The 9,885-nt window shown below is 59.4% G+C and overlaps 1 protein-coding gene and 1 long non-coding RNA gene across 2 annotated transcripts; both read right to left on the minus strand.

Annotated features, from left to right (window-relative positions):
- Nucleotides 1-42: 42 nt before the first annotated feature.
- LOC123353767 (syntaxin-binding protein 2-like) lies at nucleotides 43-3,969 on the minus strand. Its single transcript, XM_044995178.1, has 5 exons — nucleotides 3,952-3,969; nucleotides 3,681-3,758; nucleotides 1,439-1,517; nucleotides 292-395; nucleotides 43-93 (listed from the first exon to the last, which is right to left on the minus strand). The coding sequence occupies exons 1-5, from the start codon at nucleotides 3,967-3,969 to the stop codon at nucleotides 43-45; spliced, it is 330 nt and encodes a 109-aa protein (XP_044851113.1).
- Nucleotides 3,970-4,117: 148 nt separating this feature from the next.
- LOC123353904 lies at nucleotides 4,118-8,260 on the minus strand. The gene is made up of 4 exons (XR_006574588.1): nucleotides 7,898-8,260; nucleotides 6,917-6,982; nucleotides 5,462-5,511; nucleotides 4,118-4,438 (listed from the first exon to the last, which is right to left on the minus strand). It is a non-coding gene; the product is annotated as an uncharacterized LOC123353904 (long non-coding RNA).
- Between the last annotated feature and the right edge of the window lie 1,625 nt (nucleotides 8,261-9,885).

Here is a 9,885-nt window from a genome sequence, read left to right on the forward strand (position 1 = left end):
CGTGTGAGTATCGGGCTTGTCTTGCAGGCCTGGTATAAACCATCAGTAAGAGCTGGTAAAGCCGGGGAGGCAGGGCCCTCCTCCCCCAGACATCTAAGCCAGCGATTCCCCGTCTCACAGGGTGTGAGCAGCCGGCTAGTCCCTGCTGCCCTGTGCTGGCGATAAACCCCGGGCCCTAGAAGGGAAAGGTTTCCCCCCCACCCCCCAGCCACGTTGAACACTAAGGGTGGGGTGTCGTACGTCACCGTCTGCCCCGCAGCCCAGCTCCTCCAAAGCCCGGCCACCCCTCACCTGGCTCTCGTAGGGCAGGAAGGCCACGTTGATGTCCTTGAGGGTTTTGATGGCCTTGGTGACCCGTGACTCCCTCAGCTCCTTGACCAGAGGCTCAGGACAGGCTGCAAGGCGAAGGCAGTGGGTGGGGGTGACAGGCACAGGGCTCAGGACCCCCAGCACAGTGCCGCCCCCCCAGACAAGGCCAGGATGGGCACAGCAGGGGCAGTAGTGCTGCACACCTGTGGGGAACCTGGGCAAGCCAGCAGGGACACACAGGAGTCAATGATGAATCCAGCCCCACCAAACCAGAGTCACGCCGGGGTTCTCGCCTTCTGCAGCATCAGCAGCGAGGGGGGGCCACAATCTCTCCTGTGCAGCCCCGTCTCACACCCTCCCTCAGCCCCTCCACAGGGGGAAGTGACTGGAGTGTACAGCTCAGGATGATGCACAAGGAGGAACGGGGACTTGGGCTCCCCCTGCCGCTGTAATGGGCAGGGGCGGCTCTAGCTTTTTGGCCGCCCCCAAGCAGTCATGCGCGGGAGGCGCCCCGGAGCCGCGGGAGCAGCGGACCTCCCGCGGACATGACTGCAGAGGGACCGCCGTTCCCGCGTGGCTCGGCTGGACCTCCCGCAGCTGCGGACGGCTCGCGGGTCCGGCGGCTCCGCTTCAGCTGCCGCAGTCATGCCTGCGGGAGGTCCAGCCGAGCCGCGGGCCGCGCTCGTCCCGGGGCTCCGGTGGACCTCCCGCAGGCATGACTGCGGCAGCTCCGCCGACCCAGCCTGCCGCCCCCCCCGGCAGCAGGGGACGCCCCCTAGATTTGGCCGCCCTAGGCACCAGCTTGTTTTGCTGGTGCCTAGAGCCGCCCCTGGTAATGGGGAGAAGCAGATGTGACCCTGACACACTGGGTATTCTGGTGGTGTCCCATCCCCCCACCCCAGTTGGGACTGATGGGAATGGTAGCCAGAGGCCGCCTTCCTGGGCGCACGCTGTTAGCCGTGTTGGCTGGAGGCAGGCCCGTGGGGGAGAAGGAGGGGGGAAGGGGTAGGTGGGGTCGTTCGGTCTGGTCTGCTGGGGCACTGGCCTGCTGGCAGAGAGAGACCCCCCACCCCCACTGTGCCGCTGGCCAGGCTCCCAGCTGGGGAATCCGCTGCCTCCTGATACTCACGGCTGATGAAGAAGACGTGAGCCGCCTTGTAGTTGAAGGTGGGGGTGCCCTGAAAGTCACTGATCAGAGCCTGCACTGACTGCACTGACTGCAAAGCACCAGCCGAGGCCCCTCCCTGCTTCCCGAAGGGCCCAGCCCATGCCCAGCCCCTGGGGACTCAGGGTCCAGCATGATGCCGTCAGGAGGTGGGCTGGTTTTCACCCCCCCTGGCTCTTGGCTCCCTCCCCACCTGGAACAGGACATGTGCCCATGTGCCCGGGACAGCCTCAGGGCCCAGCCCCGTCTCTCGCTGGCACACAAGTGTCCGTGCTCGGCCACAGACGGGACCTGGCATTGGCCTTGCTGCTGAACTAAGTGGGCTCTGAGCAGTGCCCAGGGAACAGCCGGCCGAGCAGCAATCCCAGGCAGCCGCCATCAGGGCCCGCTCCCTCCCCTGGTGCCACACTGGGCACCTGCAGCTTTGCCACACCAGCTAGCCAGGCAGGGTGTTCAGAAGCTGTTCAGACTCCGTGACCGGCAATTGTGACAGGTGAGAACCTGGCTGCCCGGTTGTCACGTTATTGACGTGAACAGGGACCATATAGAACATGGTTTTAGTGGAACCAAATCTTGTATAAATGCGGTCAAATATCTAAGACAAGGTTGTGGTTTGCTGGTTATGGTTATGCTAGCTGTATATGTGTATCATTTTTGTAGTTGAAGTTACAAATATTGGCTCTAGACTGTGTGTATTTCAAACTTCTGCCATGCTTCTGGGTGCCACCTCACACAAGTTGGTGTTAGCTCTGCCTAGCCTGCTTGATGGCTCACTAAGGATCATCAGCTAAACAACTGACCTATTGAGAGAAGGCAGATATGCTTTGAGACTCAGCAAAGTATGCAGGGACTTGCCTATGTGACTCCAGACTCCATTTTGCTGTAATTTTCCACAGTAAGAACAAAGAGGTGTTCTTACACCTGGAAAAGACTATAAAAGGCTGATGCCTCATCTCCATCTTGTCTTCAGTCCTGCTTCATACTTCTGGAGGGACTTTGTTACAAGGAAGCTCTACACAAAGGACCGAATGACTCATCCCAGCTGTGGATGTACAGTACTCCAGAGACTTGATTTGAACCTGCAGTTTATTCTATCACTGCTACAAGCCTGAACTAAGACCTTTGCCGTTACTGTATGTAACTGATTCCATTTGACCAATTCTAGCTCTCATCTATATCTTTTTCCTTTTATGAAAAAACCTTTAGATTTTAGATTCTAAAGGACTGGCAACAGCGTGATTTGTGGATAAGATCTGATTTATATATTGACCTGGGTCTGGGGCTTGGTCCTTAGGGATCAGGAGAACCCTTTTTCTTTTATTAGGGCATTGGTTTTCATAACCATTTGTCCCCATAACGAGTAGCACTTGTGGTGATACTGGGAGACGGGAGTGTCTAAGGGAATTCCTTGTGTGACTTGTGCTTAGCTACTGGGGTAAGACCAAAGTCCTCTGGCTGGCTGGTTTGGTTTGCCTTAGAGGTGGAAAACCCCCAGCCTTGGGCTGTAACTGCCCTGTTTTAAGCAATTTGTCCTGAATTGGCACTCTCAGTTGGGTCCCGCCAGAACCAGCATCGTTACACCAGTCCCGAGCCCCAGGCCCCAGCTCGCAGGCCTCTACTACAGCGCTCCATCCGTGGGCAGCACCTGTGGGTTCTGGGCTGCACCATGCTCCGCCAGTGCCCCCTGCCCCTGGTCTCCCTCCACTCGCCTCCCTGCAGCAGACGCAGGAGCCTCCTCCCCCACAGCCCCTGCTACGTGAGCCTCTGCCTCAGCGATTCTCCTTCGCTTTGAGTCTCAGCTGAGGTTAGACTGACCAGATGTCCTGATTGTATAGGGACAGTCCTAATATCTGGGATTTTTCTTCTATAGAATCCTATTACCCCTCCAACACCTGTCCCGATTTTTCACACCTGCTATCTGGTCAGCTTAGCTGAGGTTGCCTCTCTCCACCTGCTGCATCATCCCATCCAACCCCCATGGGACTGCACTGCGGAGAGGTCCGTGGGACAATCTGTGCTTCCCGTGGCAAAGAACACGAAGCCCAGCTCTGGGGAAGCAGCCTCTTGGGGGGCCCCTACTAGCCCCATTCCCATCCTGAGGTCGTGCTGCGCATCCCCCCGGACAGCGCCACCTCCAGGCAGCACGAGGAGCTGCCCCGGGGTCTCCCCTGCTCCCCATCCACCTGCCCCAGGCCCGAGCTCCTACCTTCTCCACAGGGCTGAGCAGGTAGATGGCCTCCAGGCTGGGGATTGGCTCCCGGCACTTGTCCAATATCTTCCACAACTTGGGGAGAGCAGACACTGGGTGTGGGTCAGTGCATCCTAGCCACCCACCCCAGCTGCTCTCCACCGGGATGGGGGGAGGGAAAGCCAAGGGGAACAGGGATGTTCGCTGGCAGCAGGCTGGGGGTTTCTGCAGGCTACAATGCAGCAGCTGCTTTGATGTGGGGCCATGGGCTGCGATGCTGCCACAGTACGGAGCAGGGAGGGAACATCCCTGTGTACTGTGCTGGGGGCACCCCGCTAGAGCCCTGGCTCAGCTCTGTGCCCCTCAACCCCAGGGCTCCTCCACCCTGGAGCAGGGAGCCAGCATTCCCCCTCCCCAGCCAGGACCCTGCCTGCAGCGTGGGGGAGGAGCAGCGAGGAGTTAACGGGAGCTGAGAAAAGCGCTGAAGAGGTTCCAGGGGCTGAAAGCGCCGGGCTAAGGGTACTAGAGCTGGCTGGGAAGGTACCAATAGCAAGGAGGGCATCTAGGGGGCTGCAAAGGGAGGAAACTAGATGCAAACGTGAATGTAGACAAGTCAACTCCCCAACTGTGAGGTGTGTCCAAGGGGGAGGGGAGCCCTGGCGGGGGGATCAGACGGGAGGGAGGGCCCACTCACGTGTGATGCCTTCGTTCATGATGTCGGACATCTTGCAGCATGACGAGAGGATGCGCGTGCTCGGGTGGTCCATGATTAGCACCTGAGGTAGCGAGAGGGGAGCTAGTCACTGCCCTGAGCCCAGCTGCCCACCATCATCATCCATGGCACAGCCAAGGGAGCAGAATGACTGCTAACGGCAGAGCCGATGGCTCCCGGCCCAGCCCTTCCACAGCAGAGCAGCAGGGCCGTTACCAAGCCTGCACTTGGCTGAGCTGACCGTGCTAAGGACTGCGTGAGGAGCGACAAGGAAAGCGGCTCTGAGCAGAGTGGCTGGTATGAGATGTAGGAGACGGAGACAAACCTGGGACCCCCGGCCATTCGGAATGGCTCTACCCTCCTAGACTGGAGGAGATCAGCCTCTTCGCCCAGGTGACAGGGTGAGTGCAAGAGGCAGGGACAGAACCCAGGAGTCCTAGCTCCCAGTGCCCTGCTCTGATCCACCACATACCCGGTCCCCAGCCCTCGGACAGAACCAGGATCAGGCATGGAGAAATGGAATGAGAGGAGTCTCCATGTTCCCCTAGGAAAGCCCTGTAGGCCATCGGCCCAACATCTCCACCACCTTCCTTCCGTGCCGAATGAACTCATTGCTCTGTGCAGCCCAGCATCCCTCTGTACCAGATCCAGCCACTGGGAAAGCTAGTCCCCTGTGCTCCCTCTGCCGCACCGGCCTAGCCCACTGCTCCACACACCCCAGCCCAGTCCATGCCGGGGGCTCAATAACCTGCCTGCCCAATGGTGCATACTGCCCCCATGCTTGGCGTCTCCTGTTCCTCCTCCCACCCAGGCTGGCTCACTGGGCCCAGTGGTCTGATCCGGTGGGGGGGGGGGGGCGGATATGGGGCTAGCTGGACAAGCTGGGTCTGATCCAGCACAGTGGGAAGACAGACATACCCAAGCCTAGCTGGGGACGGATGATGGGCTAGACAGAGCAGGGATCTGATCCAGCCTGGAAAACCTCAGGTTCCTAATGAATCCCAAGAGGCTGGAGGGGGAGGAGCACAATATATGGATACAGCATATCCCCAGGGGGACACCAGGGCAGCAGGCCCGGCCTGCTTACCTTCCATTCTCCTTCCTTCTTCACGCTGCGAAAGACAACGCTGAAGATCTCTGTGAGGGAAAGAGACGGGGATTAGTGGTGGGGCTCGGACAAGATGGCTGTGCCCTGAGCCAGGACCCACTGGCTAGTAGAAAGACCCCTCGGGGAAGTGGCTCAGAGGCTGCTTTCAGGCCAGCTAATGATGTGCTCCTAGCAGAGCCCCCAGTCACCGACCGTGGTGGGCTGGCAGGCTAGATGGGCCGTGGCTCTGATCACCTTTCCTTTCTGCCAGGCCAGATACGAGCGCAGCTGAACTAAGGATCTGACCCCATGCAGCAAGAGACAGGGCCGGCTCTAGGTTTTTTGCCGTCCCAAGCAAAATAATTTTGGCTCCCCCCCCCAGAGCCCTGAGCTCCCCCCCGCTCACCAGTGCCCCCCCACCCGCACTACCTGCAGCCCCAGCACTGGGCTCTCTCTTCCGCTCACCCACCCACACCCCCTGCCATCCCAGCACTGGGCTCCCCCCCAAACGTGGGATCCGCTAACAGCACACGGCAGCCGAGCCCTGGCCTAGCTGCGACTCTGTCCCCATGCGGGTGGAGCTTCTGGGCGGCGTGGAGCGGGAGTACTTCCAGGTGGTGATGCAGCTGTGGGGTGGCGCGGAAAACGTGGCCTCCTCCCTGGGCTTCGCGTCGCTGCTGGTGGCCGAGGTGGATCAGTTCGTGCTCACCGCCCTCACCTCTGACATGCTGGTGGCCGAGGACCTGGAGAGCCCCCCAGACCAGCTGCTCTTCAGCCTCACGGTGCCCTGGCCCAGCCCTGGCCTTTTAAACCCCAGGTGTGTGGTTTGGATTTAGCCACAGGCCCCGTCCACTGCAGCCTGGGCTGGAGATTCAGCAGTGGCCTGGGCTTCTGAAGTAACGCAGCCCTCACAGCAGGTCAGGGTGTTGTGAGAAGACAAGGACTAACAAACACCTCAGAGTCCAGCATGCACAAGGCAGCAGAGGCCATGCTGATCGAGTGTCAGGCTTTAACTTGTTCTCTCCTACATTACAGCTATAGCCTAGGCCAGCTCTGCGATGGGGCTGGGCTGAAGCGTACTGCTTCACTATGGTACAAAGTGGCTATGATGTCATTTTTCTCCTCGCACGCAGCCATTACCCGTTCTGACAGGCTGTTTATAACACTAAGATTACTAGTTTTCAGAGGTGGTCGATGGGGAGAGGGAGGGGCGCAAGATGGAAGTTTCGCCTAGGGCACAAAATATCCTTCCACTGGCCCTGGTGGGAGTCACCCCAATGGAAAGAGATGCTCCCCCAAGGTGCAGCTCCTATGGCAGGGGGCAGCCCTTGGGGGGTGGGGTAGACACCCTCCTTCCCCTTCTGCTGTGTGACAAGCAGGTGATGGGGGAAGCTCTCTGCTCCGACTGACACCTAATCCTCCCCAACTGGGCCCTGCCCCCGGCTCCGCACTTACTCTCACGCACCACTGCCTTCAACCCGGATGGAGCCATCTTCGCCTCCTGTCACGTCCACTCGAGTCCTGTGGGGGGAAGTGGGATTCAGCTGTGCATGGGGCAGGGCTGGAGTCAGGACTCCTGGGTTCCGCCCCTGCTCTGCTCCTGCCCTTGTGCACGCCCTGGCCTCTCCCTGCCGTGCTCTGGGGAGTGTCTGTGACCCCTCACAGATGGATGGGCCCAGCCCCCCCTAGTGTCACTGACGGATGGGCCCAGCCCCCCCAGTGACTGATTTCAGTATAAAGCAACTGAGGTGCTGGTGGGTCGATGTCTGCAAGGCTGATGACGGCCGAACGCTGCAGCCCCCCACTTCTGGCGCTGCGGGGGCCAGGCCTGGGCACCCACGGGCAGGTGCCTGGTGACAGGGCCACGCAGGTCCCCACTGAACCCCCACCTGGTCACGTGGGGCGCAGAGGGAGGCAGGGGCCTCGGGCAGGCTTAGAGCGAGGACGGGGTTCGGGTAGTGGGGCCTCAGCCCACTCCGGTCAGAGCCCCACCCCGACCTGCAAGTCCCCCCTCCAACCAGTGCCCCCCTCAGCTGTGTCCCCCCACCTCCACCCAGCCCCCACCAGCCAGGCCCCTCGCCCCCCACCTCCACCCAGCCCCCCCCAGCCAGGCCCCTCACCCCCCATCTCCACCCAGCCCCCCCCCAGCCAGGCCCCTCGCCCCCCACCTCCACCCAGCCCCCCAGCCAGGCCCCTCGCCCCCCACCTCCACCCAGCCCCCCAGCCAGGCCCCTCGCCCCCCACCTCCACCCAGCCCCCCAGCCAGGCCCCGCGCCCCCCCCCTCCACCCAGCCCCCCAGCCAGGCCCCTCACCCCCCATCTCCACCCAGCCCCCCCCCCAGCCAGGCTCCTCGCCCCCCACCTCCACCCAGCCCCCCAGCCAGGCCCCTCACCCCCCATCTCCACCCAGCCCCCCAGCCAGGCCCCGGGCTGTACCAGGAGCAGGAGCGGGTTCGATGGAATCTCCTTCCCTCACTCGTCACTTCGGGCAGAACGTGCTGGGCAGGCCTGAGCCGCGCACACAGTCACTGGGATGGACTGCGCCACTCGGCAGGGAGCTCAGTCCCCCCTGCCTTTAGTGGCGGGAAAATATGGTACAGTCCCAGCAAGGGTGACATTGTCCTTGGAGTGGCCAATGGGGGGAAAAACCGGTTGGATCCAGTTAGGACTGGGCCATGATAACAGTAAACAACAAGATGGCGGTCACAAGGTGGCAGTTCAGACTCCATCTTGGATTGCTGCTTTAGCTTTACAAACTACACATTGAATTTAATAGACACATATTTTAACAGACTATAATCCTATAACAAAACACACCCAGCAGTATAAACAAGTCATTGTCTGTAGGAAATGTTAGTTTGCACTGACTTCACTAATGCTTTTTATGTAGCCTAGTATCAGAGGGGTAGCCGTGTTAGTCTGGATCTGTAAAAGCAACAAAGAATCCTGTGGCACCTTATAGACTAACAGACGTTTTGCAGCATGAGCTTTCGTGGGTTCCCCCACGAAAGCTCAGGCGGCAAAACGTCTGTTAGTCTATAAGGTGCCACAGGATTCTTTGTTGCTTTTATGTAGCCTGTTGATGTACCCCCGGAAGACCCTCTGCATACCCCAGGGCCCATGTAACCCTGGTTGAGAACCACTGGATTAGAGGAATGGTGGAGGGGGGCGGGGTCTAGGAGTCAGGACTCCTGGGTTCAATCCTGACTGCAAGCGGAGTGGGGTCTAATGGTCAGAGCAGAGAGCTGGCAGTTAGGATTCCTGGGTTCTAGTCCAGGCTCTGCAATTGATTCATTCTGTGACATGGTTCGTTCTGCATTGTCTGTGTGTGACATGTGGAGTGCAGAGACCTGCCCCAGCCCTTCCCTTCTGGCTGGGTGGTGCAGTAATTAATGGCTGTAGAGCCTGGGCTCCAAGATCCTGGAGCAAAGCCTCCTGGAGAAGAAATTTGTTTCCCCAGGCTTGACTGGCTCCCTACCTCATTCCTCTCTCCATCAGTCAGAGCAAATCCCTCATGCCAGAGCTGTTGTCTGGTTACCCACAGTGCAGACCCAACTATTGTGCCCTGGCTGCTGTTCAGCTCAGGTTACAGAAACAGAACATGCTGTTAAACTCCCCCAGAAGTTTCAAATGGAAGTGAGAGTCTTCTTTGCACCCTGTTGTAAACTGTGAGTAGTGTTCTCTCTTTGGCTGTTCAGCAGCTGCTGCATTCCTACCCCAGAGGTGGCATCATTTCAGTGCTGGGTGAGTGATCCCTGTGTAGTGTTGTTGAGTGCTGTTGCACATCAGCTGTGCTCCATCCAGAGATGTCTGCATTTCAGTGCTGGGCAGGCAATCCCTGTGCAGTGTTGCTGTGTGTTGTTATGCAGCTACTGCCCTTCACCCCAGAAGTGGCTGCAATTCAGTACAGGGTGAATATAAATCCATGTCTCATTTTGCCCGGGGGTGGTTGTTATAGAGCCCCTGCAACCCCTCACCTGCACTCCAGCTTGTAGGAGGGCTTATTGAGCCCCCCGAAGGCCAGAGAGTTACAGCCCTTGCCCTCAGCCCGGTGGTTCTTTAGGTAGAACCCCTAGAGCTCGGGCTCCCCCATCACTCTCCAGGGTCAAGCCGCTAGCGGGGTCTCTCTCCCCCTTCCTGAGAGCCTCACACAGCCCCACAGTGAGCAGGCTCGGCCTCCGACTCACCACACAGCTGCCTCCCATTGGGCCCTGGGCCGCCCCCACCCCTGCATTCCCATAGGGCAATACGAGTGTGGTGGGGCAGAGCGGCTGTCAGGGAGCCCCTGTAGTAAGAGGAGGCCCTGAAAGATAAACCCTTATCAGAGGCCCAGTATGAGGACTAAGGCTTGGACCAAAGTAATGGTCAAGACTTTACTAACATAAAGCAAAGTTAAGCTGTGAGCCAGAGGCAGGCCCTGCTCT

Source organism: Mauremys mutica, chromosome 20 (assembly GCF_020497125.1).
Source record: "Mauremys mutica isolate MM-2020 ecotype Southern chromosome 20, ASM2049712v1, whole genome shotgun sequence".
NCBI classification, from domain to species: domain Eukaryota; kingdom Metazoa; phylum Chordata; order Testudines; family Geoemydidae; genus Mauremys; species Mauremys mutica.

What these genes read in the sequence shown, in the direction of transcription:
- LOC123353767 (XM_044995178.1), bottom strand. An exon ending in TGCTCAGCCCTGTGGAGAAG is followed by an intron (nt 1,518 to 3,680) that starts GTAGGAGCTCGG and finishes CAGTCAGTGCAG; the next exon opens with TCAGTGCAGGCTCTGATCAG. An exon ending in TCACGTCTTCTTCATCAGCC is followed by an intron (nt 396 to 1,438) that starts GTGAGTATCAGG and finishes TTCGCCTTGCAG; the next exon opens with CCTGTCCTGAGCCTCTGGTC.